At 31.3% G+C, this 21,206-nt stretch overlaps 1 protein-coding gene across 1 annotated transcript; it reads left to right on the top strand.

Moving 5' to 3' along the window:
- The first annotated feature begins 4,840 nt into the window (after window positions 1–4,840).
- Window positions 4,841–5,981, top strand: LOC119616441 (chymotrypsin-1-like). Its single transcript, XM_037972776.1, has 3 exons — window positions 4,841–4,947; window positions 5,016–5,620; window positions 5,685–5,981. The coding sequence occupies exons 1-3, from the start codon at window positions 4,866–4,868 to the stop codon at window positions 5,838–5,840; spliced, it is 843 nt and encodes a 280-aa protein (XP_037828704.1). The 5' UTR covers window positions 4,841–4,865; the 3' UTR covers window positions 5,841–5,981.
- The last annotated feature ends 15,225 nt before the right edge of the window (window positions 5,982–21,206 follow it).

Genomic DNA, 21,206 nt, shown 5'->3' with positions numbered 1-21,206 from the left:
AAACAGTACAAGAATGGCTTAAAGCAAAGGAAAGTTGTATGAGGAATGCAAATAAAAGTCGCGTAAAAAAGTATAAATAATTATTATTGTTAATAAAGTGGAATTTTAAGAAGATAAAAAGTGTATATTCAATGAATTATGACTTCATTATCAATCATACTTTTACGAAATGTTTATGAAGGGAAAACATAACATATGCATGTTGCTGTGGATTAAATTGGAAAAGAAACTAGTACAAGTTAGTTAGTTAGTTAGTTAGTTAGTTAGTTAGTTAGTTAGTTAGTTAGTTAGTTAGTTAGTTAGTTAGTAGTTAGTTAGTTAGTTAGTTAGTTAGTTAGTTAGTTAGTTAGTTAGTTAGTTAGTTAGTTAGTTAGTTAGTTAGTTAGTTAGTTAGTTAGTTAGTTAGTTAGTTAGTTAGTTAGTTAGTTAGTTAGTTAGTTAGTTAGTAGTTAGTTAGTTAGTTAGTTAGTTAGTTAGTTAGTTAGTTAGTTAGTTAGTTAGTTAGTTAGTTAGTTAGTTAGTTAGTTAGTAGTTAGTTAGTTAGTTAGTTAGTTAGTTAGTAGTTAGTTAGTTAGTTAGTTAGTTAGTTAGTAGTTAGTTAGTTAGTTAGTTAGTTAGTTAGTTAGTTAGTAGTTAGTTAGTTAGTTAGTTAGTAGTTAGTTAGTTAGTTAGTTAGTTAGTTAGTTAGTTAGTTAGTTAGTTAGTTAGTTAGTTAGTTAGTTAGTTAGTTAGTTAGTTAGTTAGTTAGTTAGTTAGTTAGTTAGTTAGTTAGTTAGTTAGTTAGTAGTTAGTTAGTTAGTTAGTTAGTTAGTTAGTTAGTTAGTTAGTTAGTTAGTTAGTTAGTTAGTTAGTTAGTTAGTTAGTTAGTTAGTTAGTTAGTTAGTTAGTAGTTAGTTAGTTAGTTAGTTAGTTAGTTAGTTAGTTAGTTAGTTAGTTAGTTAGTTAGTTAGTTAGTTAGTTAGTTAGTTAGTTAGTTAGTTAGTTAGTTAGTTAGTTAGTTAGTAGTTAGTTAGTTAGTTAGTTAGTTAGTTAGTTAGTAGTTAGTTAGTTAGTTAGTTAGTTAGTTAGTTAGTTAGTTAGTAGTTAGTTAGTTAGTTAGTTAGTTAGTTAGTTAGTTAGTTAGTTAGTTAGTTAGTTAGTTAGTTAGTTAGTTAGTTAGTTAGTTAGTTAGTTAGTTAGTTAGTTAGTTAGTTTTGGCCCCTACCGCCTCTCGTTTAGCCAGAAAATGGACTTTTATGTTTTCATTCAAAAATCGCGTTTTGGTAAGAAATAAAAGTGAGCACAGATTTTCATTGTTATGGCCCTAGCGTCTTTAGTTTAGCCAGAAAATGGACTTTTATGTTTTCACTCAAAAATCGAAAAAAGTGATCACAGATTTCCATTGTTTTGGCCCTAGCGCTTTTATTTTAGCCAGAAAATGGACTTTTATGTTTTCACTAAAAAATCGAGTTTTGGTAGGAAATAAAAGTGATCACAGATTTCCATTGTTTTGGCCCTAGCGCCTTTAGTTTAGCCAGAAAATGGACATTTATGTTTTCACTCAAAAATCGAGCTTTGGCAGGAAATAAAAGTGATCACATATTTCCATTGTTTTGGCCCTAGCGCCTTTAGTTTAGCCAGAAAATGGACTTTTATGTTTTCACTCAAAAATCGAGTTTTGGCAGGAAATAAAAGTGATCACAGATTTAGAGAGAGGCGCTAGGGCCAAAACAATTTATTTCCTACTAAAACTCGATTTGTGATTAAAACATAAAAGTCCATTTTCTGGCTAAACGAGGGGCGCTGGGGCCATCGAATCTGAAAAAATATACCTAGGTCTCCGACAAGCTTGTTGGGTGGCCCCTTACCAATGCCTCAGTTGGGAATCAAACCCACAATCTCCGGCATAACAAACTGGAACACTTTTCACTACCGGAAGTCACACTATTATCATACAATTATATTTCCTCTCAGCTTTACAGTCCTTCAACACAATAAGGGATGGTCATTACAAGACTCAGAATACGTTTATGGACCATTATGGAACCACTTTTACAGTGGTTTGTCATTATGGAACCACTTTTACAGTGGTTCCATAATGACAAACTCCCCTTAAGTTAATACCTCTTCATTAATTTATACATCTTTTTTAATATATCAACTTAACAAAACCATTTTCGTTATCTTATCCTATTCTCCAAATACATATTTTACATAAAATGCTAATCATTAATATACATTTACATTCATACAAGTAAATATCATGACTTCAGACAGCACATGACCAATATTTAACAATGACAACAATGAAAAATTATACAAAATAAATGCGACACATTCAACTCTACTACTCCCCATGTCATGAAGTTTAATGTGGCAGTTGATAGAAACATTTAACTGGCCATTTTTGGAGATTGTTGGGTGGCACATGGCAGTTGTTTGAAAACTCAATTGCCATTAAAATTGTATGCAAATGTGATTCAATAAACAGTATGGCCAGATGGGAAAGATTTTAAAATAATATTATTTGTTACTTTTAAAATTTGAAGAAAAAAATACAAAAAAAAAAAACATTGGAAATTTACAGATTTCGGAAAAATATTTCTGGCAACACTGTTCAAGTATGTACATTAGAGGTGTCCAAAAATATCGTTCCGTTTCGTTATATGATTGGACTGAAATTTAACATTAAGTTTTAGACAGCACATTCAAAATTCACAAATACTAAATTTATAAAATATATAATTTAAAAATTAATAAATAATAAATTATTTATAATACATTATAAATAATAATAAAAACATGTCGTCTTTTAAATTGTATTATGGTATGACCTTTTATAAGATCGTATTTATAAAAATTTCGAAGTTGTCATTTCGCAAAATTTTCAATTATTCCAGTAATAAATTAAACAATAGGTGGTACTAATATTTTAAATTATCTTAATAGTCAATTAATAAGTTTTTTTTGCTTCAAATAAACAACTAAGTCTTGGATATAAAAGACATGAAGTTGCAGGAAAGAATCATACCTCAAACTAGGAAAATATGGTACCTATGTACATCACTTATATGATTAGGAGAAATCAATTTTTTCTTTCATTCTAATTCGCTGTCATCAAATTGAAACCCTAATAGTCAATTCAGTTTTTTTGGGATTAGTCCGATGTAATATATTTGTGGATTACGAAGTCCTCACCTAGAACATCTCAACGTTAAATGGAAAATGTTTGTTTGGATGTATGTATATTCGGATTAGTCTTGGACCAGTCCTGGTTCTTTGTGCAGTACTCCTTACATGTGCGGAGTAGTCTCGATTTTTGCATGGATGCCTCTCTTCTCATGGACATAGTGACACTTATAACCTTTATGAACATTATAACACGCCGCCGAATCGAATATTAACCTATAAACTGTGAAGAAGTCAAGTTATGTTATACTGGGAAACTTTCTCGATTAACATTTTGAGAGTGAGAAAATATATAATAAAGGTCCAGATTTATAATAATATCGAAAAACTCAATATTAACCCTTAAACGTAAATATATTTTTATGAATTTTTTTTAGTATATAAACTAAATAATAAAGAACAAGTAAGAATTTATAGTTGGGCATGGCCGACCATATGATACCCTACACCAGTGTTACAAATTTTGATTATTTTTTTAATAATAAAGATTTCATTTAATTTTTACCTTAATTCAGAAACATTTTAACGATTTGTTGACAAAAAGCGATTTTCTAGAAGAGGGTTTATATGGGGGGCAGGGCGTTAATATAGTCCTATTTTGGTAGAGGGATTTACGCCTACATCAGTTATTTATGAAGAATATCATTGTGATATTAGTGTTTATAAGTGAATTTTGACCATCAAGTCATTTTCTGAATGGGACTTAGTATGGGGGATAGGGTCAAATGAGGCCCGATCATTACGAAAATCAGCAGTATCATTAAGACTTATATAAAACTAAATTTTGCCTATTTTTAGAGTGATACAAGAACATTTAACATATTTATGAGATCAGAAGTCCTTTTTGGGGGGTACAGTTTTATGTGAGCTATACGAAATAATGGACCGATTTTAGTCATTTTCGTCCTTAGGTCAAAAGAAGAGTATGTGTCAAATTTCATCTAATTATCTTGAAAATTGGGACCTGTAGAGTGCGCACAAGGTTTACATGGACACACAGACGGACAGACAGACGGACGGACAGACGGACATATCAAAATCGACTCAGAAAGTGATTCTGATCCGATTGGTATACTTTAAGGTGGATGTAGGACCAATATTTTTGGATGTTACAAACATCAGCACAAACGCATAATACCCTCCCCACTATAGTGGTGTAGGGTATAAGAATTGATATTAGATTTGGTTTTAGCACCGAAAGTACATGAAAGAAAGTCAGATTGTTTTTAAATGTTTTTCCAAACTTTAGCTTGTGTAATTTCAAACTTAAGTTCGAATTTTTGAATATGTCTTAATAATATTCGAATACTCAATGAAATTGTCCATTTGTAACTATAACATTTTGATTCAAACTCAATACAACCTAATGTATGTATATGTAGGTGTTCTAGAAAACTCATTTCAACACAATATCTAAAATATGTCATTTATGGTTAATTTAACATTGAAATACTTTAAACATACCAACAGTCGAAAGAAGTTATTTATCAGTAACATTTAAATTCCAAATGCTTTAAAGTTTTATAACAATATTATTTAGTACAAAATTATCGAAAAACATTTGTTAATTAATTAGTACATGTTTAGCACCCCTCAGAGTTTGAATAAAACGATGGCCTGATTAAGACCTTTACTTTTTACTATAAAAAGTAGTGGTTTCTTCGAGAACACTAACAATTTGGTTGTGAAACTGTAACATGTTTGTAAAGTATACAATTATAGTTTTGGCGGCTCTCGTTTTTAAGGGATCCGCCCTTCCTCGTAATGGAGTATTGGATTGTAAATAAATATTATTTAAAGTTAAGTAAAAATAATTACATTTTTGTATTTTATTCGAAATTTTTTAGTGGAAGCCTATTTGGACGAGCTAGATAGTGCCAACTCTCAGGAGCGTATTGTGGGTGGTAACAATGTCGACGCAGATGAGTATATACCCTACCAAATTTCCATGCAATATAAACGTAGAAATGGTCAATATGGTCATTTTTGTGGTGGTTCCATCATTTCGCCAAATCGTATACTTACTGCTGCTCATTGTGTAAATGGCCAAGATCCTTCGAAAATTTCAGTAGTAGCCGGTATAAATAATCTTAATGATAAAACCGGTATGAGAAGTCAAGTTCAATCTTTTGAAATGCATGAAAACTATGAGGAATTAGTTACTAGCGATATTGCTATTTTGAAAATTGATCCACCTTTTGAAATGGATGGTAAACGTATTGATGTTATCGATGTATTCGATTATGAGCCCGTTGGTGAAAAACAACAAGTCGTATTGACTGGTTGGGGTTCAGTACATCATTTCGGTAATGGTATTTTAGCGCGTTATCCTAAGGAATTGCAAAAATTAGAATATCGCACCATATCGAATGAAAGGTGTAAAAGAACTATGCAACAATTGACGGAAACTGAAATTTGCGCTTTAGAACGTTTCGGAAAGGGAGCTTGTAATGTAAGTTTTTTGCCAAGTTAAGCATTTTAAAACAGTTTTAGATTTTTAATTTTTTCCATAATAGGGCGATTCTGGTGGTCCTTTGGTAATGAATAAAGATGGCAAACTTAAACAGGTGGGTGTGGTTTCTTATGGTACCGCCTTCTGTGCCTCCAACAGTCCAGATGTTTATACTCGTGTTAGCCAATTTTTCGATTGGATCAGAGAACGCATGGCCTAAAATACGCTACATAATTTTATTTAATATTGTTACTTGTTGAAACATAAAAAATAAATTACCACAAAAGAACATTTTACAAATAAATCTGAAGACTTTTTTTAATTTTACAATTAAATAAACTAAAAAAAGTAAATTTTTCATGACAAAAATTCAATTAAATATTATTCTATTTAAAATAAGTAAAAGAAAATGGAAGTTATTGAAAAAAATTTTGGTTGATAAATCTATGACCATTATAAGTTTTTTTTTGTACCAAGTTTAAATTCACATTGAGAGGCCAACAACATAACACTATACTAACTATTTTTTAGTTAGTCATACTAAAGATTTTACAGGTTTTCTAATTTATATATTTCTTTTGCGTTTCCTTTTGTATGAGTTTGTGATTAATATTGTTTTTACCCAACAAACATTTCTATGTCATTCCATCCTATGGTCTGAAGTTTTGCCAAAATATTTTCAGATAATCAAACATGTTTGGTATTGTAGTCCTGAAATCGCTGAACCAGAAAATATATTAGAACAGAATATCTGTCTGTCCGTCTTTGAAAAAATATGATAGGCTCTGTATACCTAACAGTAACACAATTGTCGAAAAATTACTTAAAACACCAGACCTACGAATTTTTTATTTAATTCATATGAGCGGTGCAACACCCCTAGCGCCTCTGACAAAATTTTAGGATTCTAACTGTTATATTGTCTTAAACATACGGATTTAATATTTCCTTTATATGTTCTTTATAGATGACACGCCCACTACAGCTAGTCTGTCCATTTTTTAAAGGAACTAGGAGTCCTATAAAGGATTCGTGGAAATAATTAAGTTGATATTTGGAAAACAAGATAGAGGCCTCACATCCACGCAAAAGAGCAATGACGAGAATGAATATATTGTTATAGAATCAGATATCAGCTTTATGTGAATACCTGCCACGTAGGCCTTATTTCACAGTGGTATTTTTCAACCACTGGGTGAGCTTCTTTAAAGACTCACCACCGCCCCATTGTGTATCTTATATGTATCCATTAAACGTGCACTTTGCTGAAGTACTCGAGCTATCTAAACTCTTGCGACAAGCTGAGAAGCACCAGTCGATTCGAAAGCGAGGGGTTAACTAAAATGCCAACATCGCACCTGCTGAATCCATAATCTCCGGTATATGCTTACGACCCGCTCAGATGGTAATCACAACCATTAGTCGAACAAACACATCAAGAAGCCCTCTTGATTCGATAAAAAACACAGAGACATATTTGGTAGTCCGAAATAGCCAGAATAATGGATCAGAATCCTTCCATATGAACTGCTCTATGTGACAAAGGATGTAGGAATTTCCAAAGTCAACAGAACCCAATAATTGATTGAATCAATATATCCTGTTGAGATAGCAGCAGCATACTAAATCAGTACTAATCTCCAATATACGTAAACTTTCCCGATCTTTCACCAATTTTAGCATCAGTTCCATCCCCATGATCATAAAGATCTCTCTACGGAATGATAGGCAACCACTGAACTCTCACACGCCTATACCGGCGGTCCGCTACACGACCGGGTTCAGGTCGGGTTCAGGAATCTAATAAATGCTGCTTTGTACACATACCTGAGTCATTTGAAGAGAGAATCAAACCCAAATTATGTGGTTCTTTAGTTCGACTCCATGTCAAATCATTCCAAGGAAATGCCGAGGATACATTTGACATCACCAGTTTATAGTCCCGGCAGACTAGAGGTACTGGTAGAATCTCTTTTCTCCGGGATTGCAATCACACCAAGGTGGGGTCTTTCATCAAGATAACATCCCCCGGGGGAATCAAAGGAGGATATTAAAGGAACTTCTTATGAGAATCGAGATAGTTATATATGCTGATAATAAAAGCACAATGTATTTCTACCATAAATGATCTCAGGCCATCAGCCAGGAATATTCTTCGTTTTCCAGGCCGCTAACACAATTCGAAGAGAATTAATCCTCGAAACATTCTTCATTTATCAAGGATGTCAACTGCAACGAAACTAGCTTTGTGTTCTAGAGAACATTTACTTCTTGTCCTAACATGGACTACGAATATCAATTGTCGTATCGTCCTCCTTACAAAAAAGGAAGTTAACGATCTTGGCTTTTGATAGGAATTCGCTAAAACTTCGTATATGTATACTTATTGGGACCTTTATGATTTCACGAATAAAAAAAGTAATGTCCAAATGAGGAAAAAATCATGGTGGGCCAAATTGTTTTTAACTAAATTTCGGGGAGTACAATGTAAATTAACTGAACCTATATATACTTCGGAATGTCCAGGTCCTATCTAGAGCTGCTTGACATATTTCGAAAATAGGAATAGTAAAATTGACATCTAACTAAATCCAGTTATTCTATTCTCATATTATTATTGGGTAACAAAATATAAATTGTCAAACTCATTTTAAGCATTCACACTTACATTCACAGACCAAACTGATGAGGCACACACGACGGCGATGAAGAATAAAAAAAAATGGAATTGCCTTGGACCACCCATAGTGTGTGACACCTTAGGAAATAGTTAACACAACATGGACCACACCATGATTAAAGCAAGTTATGAATTTAAACTTTTTTGCATTTTTTTATAACCAATACTGTTAAAGAAATATAAATACTCGTACTTTAAAAAAAGCGTATTGGCGTGTGTTAGACCTGCAGTTAGTATAGAAGTATGTTTCCATAATTTTTCACCAAACAACACCTCACCAGTTGGTCTCCATATGGACCCCCATACATAAGCCTTTTAAAAACGCTAGTCCACCGCTTTTTGAATATGTGTGTAAATGTTTGTTTGTGTGTGTATTTGTTGGTTTTTTAATACAAACATCTATGGGGTCTTTGAGCCTCCTTTTATTTAGTGTCTGGGAGATTGTAAATTTTTGTTAAAGATTTTCGTATGTTTTTGTTTTTTTTTGGTGTTTTGTTGTTTATGAATTTTCTTAGTCTTTATATACAGACAATATTTTGTTGTCGTATTAAAGTTAAAGCTAATAATTTTTGTTACTTTGACATCATCAAAAGATTGAAAAATGTCCTTAAACTATTAAGTGTTTTTAAAAAAGATTTTATAAACTTATGAGCTGTAAGAGCGGTAAACGTACATACATACACACTTAAACGTTTACCTTTATAAAACTTGGAAAAACGTGACTTTAAATGAACTATAAGAAGGAAGGTAGACAGACAGCATAGAATTTTAGATGTTCGCTATTTGTGTGAAAAAAAATTGTACGCTATACGTCTATTTGGATTAAGTATATATTCATTTGGCGGTTAGATCTTATTCAAACATTACCAGTGATTTTAAAGAATACAACCATATGTTTATGAGACCAGCCACTGTCCAAGCTCGTTTTGCTCATCTTTTGAAAGTAAGAACGAATCTAATTTCGAATACCCTATTCTGAAAAAAATCGACATTTATATTTTCACCCAAAAAGCCAGGATAAAATGGAGAAGAAGAGAAGGAATCAGTAACATAATTCGGAGTCTTCGCAGCCTGTAGTAATGTCACAGAGGACTTAGTTTGCAAATCACAAATGTTCCCCATACAACTTGATTTGTATAAATATCAAAAGGTAATATAAGTAAATTAAAAGCACAAAAAATTTTGGATATCATAAACACACCAAAAAATTTCAATTTCCGTTTTATCATTGTCATCACATTTGTCTCATTATCCTTTATCGTATCAGTAAAAGACTGATTGTATCTTTAATTAAGCTCAACAATTAGGGTTAAATTTGTGAAAACAACAAATATTTTACACTCATTTGTGTAACCACATACGATTCACAATATCTTTTACATAACTAATTTACATAAATGTACGAAATGTATGAGTGTGTGGATGAATGTGGCTCTGGGGTATCAAAAAGATATCAAATCTACCATATACATACATAAACATACACAGATTTGTACACATACATTTGCTCATTCATTAATTTATTAAATTTCATTTGACTGGCGCTTTGGTGTCCAATTTCATTAGTTATTTGTTGTTGCTGTTGTCTTTATAATATTTTTGTTTATTCTCTATGAATCCTTTTAGTTTTTGAGGTCCGAAAGTTTTGCACATTTAAAAATGTTTTTAATAAATTTATTCATGTTTTGAAATGAAACTTCAACAAATCTGTCGTCTAAATGTGCTTGTTTGTCATACATTTAAAATCTGTATAAAAGTTTGTTTGTTCTGCACGAATGTTTGTTGTAAGGTGAATGTATGGTTTGCATTATGTTTAGAATACGGAGGCATGTGCTCATAGAAGTAGATGTAACTAACTAACTAACTAACTAACTAACTAACTAACTAACTAACTACTACTAACTAACTAACTAACTACTAACTAACTAACTAACTAACTAACTAAACTAACTAACTAACTAACTAACTAACTAACTACTAACTAACTAACTAACTAACTAACTAACTAACTAACTAACTAACTACTACTAACTACTAACTAACTAACTAACTACTAACTAACTAAGTAACTAACTAACTAACTAACTAACTAACTAACTAACTAACTAACTAACTAACTAACTACCTAACTAACTAACTAACTAACTACTAACTAACTAACTAACTAACTAACTAACTAACTAACTAACTAACTAACTAACTAACTACTACTAACTAACTAACTAACTAACTAACTACTAACTAACTAACTAACTAACTACTAACTAACTAACTAACTACTAACTAACTACTAACTAACTAACTAACTAACTAACTAACTAACTAACTAACTAACTACTACTAACTAACTAACTACTAACTAACTACTAACTAACTAACTAACTACTAACTACTAACTAACTAACTAACTAACTAACTAACTAACTAACTAACTAACACTAACTAACTACTAACTAACTAACTAACTAACTATAACTAACTACTAACTAACTAACTAACTAACTAACTAACTAACTAACTAACTACTAACTAACTAACTAACTAACTAACTAACTACTAACTACTAACTAACTAACTAACTAACTAACTAACTAACTAACTAACTAACTAACTAACTAACTACTACTAACTAACTACTAACTAACTAACTAACTAACTACTACTAACTAACTACTAACTAACTACTAACTAACTAACTAACTAACTAACTAACTAACTAACGAACTAACTAACTAACTAACTACTAACTAACTACTACTAACTACTAACTAACTAACAACTAACTAACTAACTAACTAACTAACTAACTAACTAACTAACTAACTAACTACTAACTAACTAACTAACACTAACTAACTAACTACTACTAACTAACTAACTAACTAACTAACTAACTAACTAACTAACTAACTAACTAACTAACTAACTAACTAACTAACTAACTAACTAACTAACTAACTACTAACTAACTAACTACTAACTAACTAACTTATTACTTGTAATTACTTTCAAATGTACACGTTTTTTTTTTGCCATACGTGTATATTATAATTTCAACTTCATTTGCACTTAATGTATAACACTGTGGATGACTGTTGCTTTTGAGGATTAAAAAAATATAAGGAAATTGAATATCTAGCATACATGTTATCAATCTGTGTGGTTTGTTACCGCTTAAATCGTACAGCGGCGTAACTTTTTTTCTCAGAGATGTAGGTCAACTGGCTATAGTAAAAAATTCTGCAAAAAAACTAATATAAGACTATAATAAATCAAGATAATACTGATCATATGTTTCCAGAGTAAAAATCTTACTTAGTAACATAACCTCAACCATTTTTCAATTAACTAAAATTTCCCAAGATGTAACAAATAATAATATATTAATGTTAGTCGAAAGATGTTACTGCCTTGCTCTCATGCTTCAAAATCCTATTAAAACATTTTAATTTATTAATTAAAAAGAAGTCAGACTTCTCTCTAATTAACATCTTTCAACCACGTTCACAGGAAATTGTTAATTTTTTTAAAGGAATTTCCAGAATGAAAAATATATAATTAACTAATAAATATAAAAAAAAAGTATATGAAATTCAAAAATAAAGCAACTTATTAAATGACTTTAATGTAAAAACAACAAGACGCTAAATTAAAAAGAAATTTGCATATAAATAAAAAAAGTGAAAAAAAAAATGTGGAAAGCAAACAGCACCAACAGTAAGAGCAAGTTGTTCGTAATACAAAAACAACAAGTCTGTAAGCTAATAATTTTATCAAATGCGAACAGTTGACAAAATCAGCAATTTTTTATTATGATTATACTCCACCACTTTCTTGTATGTCGACAAAAAAAAAAAACTACCAGGAGAAAACAACAAAAGATTACACCAGAGCCGTTAGTATGGAAATAATGAATGTGATATGAAATGAATTTAATACGTCATAAACTGTACAAACAATAAGAAATGACTGTACAAACAATAGGAAATTCCTATTTCTTATACACACATTAGGACATTCCAATCCTATCTATCTATCTATCTATCTATCTTCTATCTATCTATCTATCTATCTATCTATCTATCTATCTATCTATCTATCTATCTATCTATCTATCTATCTATCTATCTATCTATCTATCTATCTATCTATCTATCTATCTATCTATCTATCTATCTATCTATCTATCTATCTATCTATCTATCTACTATCTATCTATCTATCTATCTATCTATCTATCTATCTATCTATCTATCTATCTATCTATCTATCTATCTATCTATCTATCTATCTATCTATCTATCTATCTATCTATCTATCTATCTATCTATCTATCTATCTATCTATCTATCTATCTATCTATCTATCTATCTATCTATCTATCTATCTATCTATCTATCTATCTATCTATCTATCTATCTATCTATCTATCTATCTATCTATCTATCTATCTATCTATCTATCTATCTATCTATCTATCTATCTATCTATCTATCTATCTATCTATCTGTCTATCTATCTATCTATCTATCTATCTATCTATCTATCTATCTATCTATCTATCTATCTATCTATCTATCTATCTATCTATCTATCTATCTATCTATCTATCTATCTATCTATCTATCTATCTATCTATCTATCTATCTATCTATAAAAAATAGCATTTACATAAATACTACGATTGCTTATCAAAATGTACCTTTTTTCACTTACGCCTCTGCTTTGGATGTCTTTACTTAACAAAAAGTGAAAATTTGTTAAGAATAGAATAAAAGGAAATGCTGCACACTCAGCTTAAATTAAGTGTAAAACAGACCACGCACTAAGTTCATTTGTCTTATTTTTTATTTTTGGTTAAAAAATGGAAAATAATCATCTAAAAAAAATTTACCAGGAAGTTTTCGTTTTTTTGGTAACAGTTTTTTATGTCTCTATATACATATTTATTAGTGCATAACTTCTTTTTGTGTTTTTTGTTTTATTTCTGGTTATTAATCATCTTTTGCTAGCATAAGTTGGATGTTTTTTACTTTCCTTAACTAATCTATATGTGGTTGTCCTTAGTAACGGAAACCAGCAAGGCAAAAGTTATCAGGATATCCTTACAATGCTTTCTATATACTTTTTTATTCGTGTTTTTTGTTTTTGTTTAGTGTAGATAGCATTTTTGGTAAATTTAGTAATACATATAAAGAGATATGGAAACATTTTGTGGCATGCAATGGTAATAATATTATTTTTTCTTGACATGCTTTATATAAAGAAAATTATTGCAAATTTTTAAGTTCCGAAGTGAATGGAATAGGACTTTCTGAACTGATTCATTGAATATAAAGATATTGAAAAGTAATGCAATAGCAACAGCTTAAATTCCAATCTTAATAACCATTTTATATACTCTCATTACCACTGCTGGTAGTTGGTAGTCTTCTCATATATAAACAAAAAAATAAATACAACCAAAAAAACATTGTGCAAAATACAAAATAAAAATTGTTGTAACATCACATCAGACAACTCTACTAACAAACAAACATACACTTTTACCACAAACAAATGTTACTTACGTCTCGAATAATGTTTCTCTCTCGTATTCCTAGTTTTATGTCTGCAACATGAATGTACTACATATAACGTACAACATGAACGGCATACAAGCAACATGGCAGTTGTTGAGTTTTTATGCTGAGAACAAGAGAAAAAGAAATATTTCTTGTAGCACAGTTTTGTTTGCTGTCGTTCGAGTTAGTGAATGTATTTTGATTTGTAACTCGCCGGGATCCTTTTGTTTTTAATTCAGGAGAACATTTGTTTGAAATGTTGCAAAATGTGGACCCAGTAGAAAACAGTAACAAACAAAGTAACAAAAAATATTATTGTTGACTGCGAATAATTTTCTGATAAATGATACAGAATGTTTAGCGTACATGTTGCGTGGGTATAAGTAGGGCCACGAGCTTTAATTGTTTCCAAGCCTATATATAGTCTAGTCTATAGTCTAGTCTATAGTCTAGTCTATAGTCTAGTCTATAGTCTAGTCTATAGTCTAGTCTATAGTCTAGTCTATAGTCTAGTCTATAGTCTAGTCTATAGTCTAGTCTATAGTCTAGTCTATAGTCTAGTCTATAGTCTAGTCTATAGTCTAGTCTATAGTCTAGTCTATAGTCTAGTCTATAGTCTAGTCTATAGTCTAGTCTATAGTCTAGTCTATAGTCTAGTCTATAGTCTAGTCTATAGTCTAGTCTATAGTCTAGTCTATAGTCTAGTCTATAGTCTAGTCTATAGTCTAGTCTATAGTCTAGTCTATAGTCTAGTCTATAGTCTAGTCTATAGTCTAGTCTATAGTCTAGTCTATAGTCTAGTCTATAGTCTAGTCTATAGTCTAGTCTATAGTCTAGTCTATAGTCTAGTCTATAGTCTAGTCTATAGTCTAGACTATAGTCTAGTCTATAGTCTAGTCTATAGTCTAGTCTATAGTCTAGTCTATAGTCTAGACTATAGTCTAGTCTATAGTCTAGTCTATAGTCTAGTCTATAGTCTAGTCTATAGTCTAGTCTATAATCTAGTCTATAGTCTAGTCTATAGACTAGACTATAGACTAGACTATAGACTAGACTATAGACTAGACTATAGTCTAGTCTATAGTCTGGCCTATAGCTTAATGGAAAATTAATTTAGTACTAGTTTTAGTACTATGTTTAAAGTTAGTACTAGTATATCAAAATTTAAATTCTCCATGCCTGATGTTTTATATTCTGACTTTACATGAAGGAATACGACGAATGAAGGAATATGAACACTTTCTCTGTTATTCGTCAAAATTATTTTTCAATTTTATATCACATTTTCCAACCGGGTATCATAATAAAGTATGAAGTGCAGACAGGACGACTGCTAAAAGTAACTTAAATTCTATGGTTAGAAATGAAAAAGTAAAACAAATAAGAAATCCATAATAAAAACGTATTCATTCATTCACATAAAATGTTATCTTGTTCTTGGTCTGTTTTAGTTTTGTATTTGTTGCTGTTGGTTGTTTGGTTATGTTTTCTGGGTTGTCATCATCAACTATTTTTTTGCTGGAGTTTTAGTTTTTTTTTTATTAATTTTTTGGGTTTCAAGGGTGCTGATTGTACTAAATCCAGTGTATCATTCTTTTGCTGATATGACTGTTGCTTGACTGTTGTTGTTGTTTATGGAATGAAGCAACTGCCAACTGGTGATAGTGGTAGTGATGGTGGTGGTAGTGATGTTGGAGATGGTGTTGTTCTGTTAGTATGATGTCACAGCATGTAGTCACATTTTTATGTTTTCTTCTTGTTCCTGCTATTGTTGTTAGTGTATTATTTTATGTTTTAAGTTTATTGTGGACTGTTTGTTTCCAGATTCCTTGGTCAATTCATTTCTTTTGGTCTTTTATGTCATTTATATGTTCAATTTTCTTCTTTGTATAACTTTTTGTTTTTTTAATCTTTATTTTCTGTTTCTGGGATAAATACAAAACGTTCTAAGTATGATGATAATGATGATGAAGCTGAGGACGACAATGATGCTTTTGAGAGTTTTGGAGTGTGTTGTTTTGTTTGTATAGTTTATATTGTTGTGATAATTTATTACAAACATTGATTAACGTACTTAGCCGTATGTTTTGGGTTAAGCCCTCTCCTCTGTTTTGTAGTAGTTGTCGTTTTATTTGTTTAGTTTTTTTTATTCTTGGATTTTTAGTTCAGTTGTTGTTTTACAGGAGGATCTGGATTTTTTTTTAATTTCTTGTACTTGGTCTATAAAGTGAAACAGTTGATATGACCGTATGCTGTTAAGAAGTGACACCTTTTCTCGTTCATTGACAAGATATCACAGTTCACAGAATGTTGCACTAAAAGTAAAGAGGCACACGCACTTCATGTTATGTTTGAGTTTTGCATTAACTGTCCTTTACAATAAGAGCAAATTACCAATGTGTGGCCCCAAAAATATTGATTTGATTGATAATACATTTTATTAATTTTAAATTTTAAACTCCTAAACTGAACTAGATCCAAAATTGAACTAGATCAAGAACTGAACTAAAACAAGGGCTGAACTAAAACTAGAACTGAAATAGAACTAGAATTGAAATATAACTGAACTAGATCTGAACTAGAACTAGACTGAACTAGAACTGAACTAGAACTGAACTAGAACTGAACTAGAACTGAACTAGAACTGAACTAGAACTGAACTAGAACTGAACTAGAACTGAACTAGAACTGAACTAGAACTGAACTAGAACTGAACTAGAACTGAACTAGAACTGAACTAGAACTGAACTAGAACTGAACTAGAACTGAACTAGAACTGAACTAGAACTGAACTAGAACTGAACTAGAACTGAACTAGAACTGAACTAGAACTGAACTAGAACTGAACTAGAACTGAACTAGAACTGAACTAGAACTGAACTAGAACTGAACTAGAACTGAACTAGAACTGAACTAGAACTGAACTAGAACTGAACTAGAACTGAACTAGAACTGAACTAGAACTGAACTAGAACTGAACTAAACTAGAACTGAACTAGAACTGAACTAGAAACTGAACTAGAACTGAACTAGAACTGAACTAGAACTGAACTAGAACTGAACTAGAACTGAACTAGAACTGAACTAGAACTGAACTAGAACTGAACTAGAACTGAACTAGAACTGACTAGAACTGAACTAGAACTGAACTAGAACTGAACTAGAACTGAACTAGAACTGAACTAGAAACTGAACTAGAACTGAACTAGAACTGAACTAGAACTGAACTAGAACTGAACTAGAACTGAACTAGAACCTGAACTAGAACTGAACTAGAACTGAACTAGAACTGAACTAGAACTGAACTAGAACTGAACTAGAACTGAACTAGAACTGAACTAGAACTGAACTAGAACGAAACTAGAACTGACTAGAACTGAACTAGAACTGAACTAGAACTGAACTAGAACTGAACTAGAACTGAACTAGAACTGAACTAGAACTGAACTAGAACTGAACTAGAACTGAACTAGAACTGAACTAGAACTGAACTAGAACTGAACTAGAACTGAACTAGAACTGAACTAGAACTGAACTAGAACTGAACTAGAACTGAACTAGAACTGAACTAGAACTGAACTAGAACTGAACTAGAACTGAACTAGAACTGAACTAGAACTGAACTAGAACTGAACTAGAACTGAACTGAAACTTTGTATAAATAAATCAAATTATTATTATTATTAAGAATTCAGAAGTTTGGACTTTAAAATAAAGATTACTTTTTAAAAAAAATCAAATTCTATTCCCCATTATCATACATTATATGTTTTGCTTTCTACTTTGGACATCTCTGACATTTTTCGTTACAATATTTATTTATAAAATACTCATATATTTCTACACCTTGTTGTCCTTAACGTTCAACATTTAACACCACATACCAATGTTGAGAGGCTGTTTTGTTAGCTGTTTTAGCCTGACTGGATGAGTAGTGGATGACTGTTATGTATGCAGTTGCAGTTGCTTGGCCAGTTGGTGGTGACCACTTTGTTTGCAACTACCTTAGTAGCCCATGTTAATGTTGCATCATGTTAATTTTTTTCTTGCTTTCTTCAGAAGATTTCTACTTAAGTTTTCTTCTTTTTTTCTGTATTTTCCTGTTTATTTTGCTGTTTATGTTTCATTTTATTGTATTGACTGGTTGTTTGTTTTATTTCATGTTATTTTTCAATTCAATAAATTGTTTCAAACGAAAAAAAAAAAATTAAATAAAGGAAAAAAGGAAACATATTTAGTGTGGAGTGCGAGCATTTTGTTGGTGATTTTTCCTTAGAGGGAGAATAATTCTTCAATGGATTCAATGTTTAGTTTTGTCTTTTGGTATTGTCGTTGTCGCTTAGTTTTTTTTTTTTGTTATTTTATTATCATTTCAATGTTTTGGTTGTCTGCTGGTATTTTGTTGGGTTGTACTTTGTCCTTATTGTCATTTTAACTATTTTAAAAGGTTCATTCATGTGTTCATGTTAGTAATTTGTATTATTTTTGCTCTTTTTGTTTGCAGCAACGCTTTGTATTAGTAGCAGCATGTTTAATTTGACTTTTTGTATTAATTTCATTAACAGCTTCATGGTGTTTTTAATTTTATATCTTAACGGCTGGTATTTTAAGAAAAATCATTGAGTATTTAAGAAATGTTTGTAATTCGATATGTTATGTTGAGTATGCAGCATAAATGTATTTGCAAATGTATGATCTTACAAGTGTGTCATTCCTTTTCGCCTTTATAGAACTACAGTAGCCGACATTGCAGTATTTTAGATATTTTTTGAGCTTAAAGAGCTTATATGATGATAATAAATAAATTCACACAACTATTGGTTTAAAATGATAATGGAAAATTTTTGAAGATAATTCTTATAATTGTTATTCTGTTTAGTCTTGTTCGGTAATACGAAAGTTAACAATAAATACTCTTCTAAAAGATATTTTTTGAAAGTTGAAAGTTTTGTACATGACAGTATGGCTCATTCACAAGCTTTTTACTCAAGTACTCAAGCTATCTAATCTCTTGCCATAGTAGCCCAGTTGAGGAATTAAAGAGAATTGAAAGACCGAAGAATGAACTCCATATATATGTAACTTGACAAGACTTATTTCCTTTGCCAATATGACCTACTGTGTTTAGTCAAGCATGATTAGAAAACACTCCAAACACACCCACCATGAAGGAAAATACCCATATATAAAAAGATTACCAAATCCAGCATTCAGCATCATCACCCAACTTCTTCCATCAGATACCACAAATATCCAACAGTTATCAATCTTTCAAGAACTTCTCTTTATATTATCAGTTCATGTCCAAAATTTTAATTCACAGCCGTTCCTAGAAACTAGTGCATGAGTCCAAAATTAACCAAAAGTCCCTAACCGCGTGTTTTAGTTTAAATCACAGCCAATCAAAAAACCAGCCAGGACAGAACCTACCGACAACTTTATCCGACAAACCAGAGCTATTGGAAGCAACTCTTTTCCCCGGAAACAGCAATATGATTATAGGTTCATAAAATAACATGCCCCGGGGGCGATGTTGCTTGAGTAAAAGTTCGACAAGTATGTTTACCAAAGCGTTATACACATTTACCAGATCGAAATGCATGTAAGATACGAAGCGACAATTATAGTCCCATCAATATATACTGGACAGTTATATACAAAACACTAGACGTGCTCTGTCGGATACCGGGAACTGTGAAACATGGGTTACGGATATGAGATGATAATTTACCGGAACATTAGAGCAAGCCGATGCTAGAATCTTTTGATATACGAATGGCTCTAAACTAGAAGACAAAATGTTGAAACCCCATGCGAGAATCTTTTGATATATGGATGACTCTAAACTGGAAGACAAAATGTTGAAAACCCGTAAATCGAAATATACAATCGTCTTTCTAATCACTAGACTAGCGATCAGGCGAAAGTCCGTGCTATCGTGGAATGTGTATAATAATAAGGTTAAATCAAAACACGTATTGGACTGCAAGAGATCCATAAACAAATACTCTACCAGTGGTATCATATGGGCCACTCGGCGATAATCGGTAGTGAAAGAGCAAATATCGGGGAGCGCGGGGGCTAACTTAAATACATGGGAAAAAAATCTGTAGGTTGAACGCAATAAAAGCAGGATAAGAAGCTATCTTAGAATGAATACGTCGGAGACTTAGTACGATGGTACGTATTCTTATTGGCACACTGAATTACGCCCACAACTATACAAAATGAACGAACGACAATGAAAACTTCCTCTGTAATTGGATTTGTTCGATATATAAAACGGTCAAAAACTCTCTAACCAAAATATTAATATATCTCCGATTTTCACACGATAATTACTACATATTTGGCACCTTGTTATTTCTATGGTTTCAAAGATCCATTTCTTTTAGAAAACTTAAAAAAAGTTTCCTCGAATTTCTTGTTGGCCTGGCACCCATGTTTATCCGAAAATGTGTTGTTGAGTCAGCAAATGAATTCAAATGAGAATACATTTCGGTAATATAATGTTTGAGATGAGAGCCTTCAGAGATGCAAGGCTGTCTACATAGAAAACTAGTGAAGGCATTATGAAGTCTGCTGGAGACCAAGACATATAGCTTTTAAGAGAAAGTTGCCGAGACAACACCCGTTTTAGAAACTTCAGACTAAGATGGCGGTGTCCTAAATGATAATGTTTGCATCCCAGATTCATATTGTTAGTATTTTTATTCTAATTCAAATCATGCTGCATTCATAAAATCGATCTAGCCACTACTTTGAGATAGGCGCTTTGGTTGATGCGATCATATTTCAGTGCCTCTGATACTCTAAGCCGAGTTAACAGAAAAAGACGAAAACAAATTTAGGGATTATTTTGTAAATCCATTCCTTTTACATAATACAAAATTGATCCATAAAAATCTATAAAAAAATCCCAAAAATGTTACCTTTGACCCCAACAGATGAAATTTGTACAATTGTAATACCTAAGAAAATGATTTAAATCAATTCAACTTCAATTACAATCAAAAATTGAATACTAAAAATTATAATAAACATTTTCACTTACAATAATCGCAACACATGATTATACCTTAGTAAACGCAATAAATATTTCACTTAAATTTGCATTTGCTCATGTGTTATACATAAAAGTGATTTTCAATTTTCACAATCAAAACTTTAAACGAAAGTAATTTACGCATGTGCAACATTTTCAGTTTAAGGTAATGTGGAATGCATAATATTTTTCGGAAATTGTTTATTATTAATATTGGCCAATAATTTATTACTAACACACAACTACTGGTTAAAGCATGCCACAAATATGCTTTAAGCATTTTGGGGCAGTCAGCAT

The sequence above is a fragment of the Lucilia sericata genome, unplaced genomic scaffold (genome assembly GCF_015586225.1).
Source record: "Lucilia sericata isolate MDLA Ls3-8-SP2 unplaced genomic scaffold, ASM1558622v1 Contig000072F_arrow, whole genome shotgun sequence".
NCBI classification, from domain to species: domain Eukaryota; kingdom Metazoa; phylum Arthropoda; class Insecta; order Diptera; family Calliphoridae; genus Lucilia; species Lucilia sericata.
This window is presented reverse-complemented; position numbering and strand designations above follow the sequence as displayed.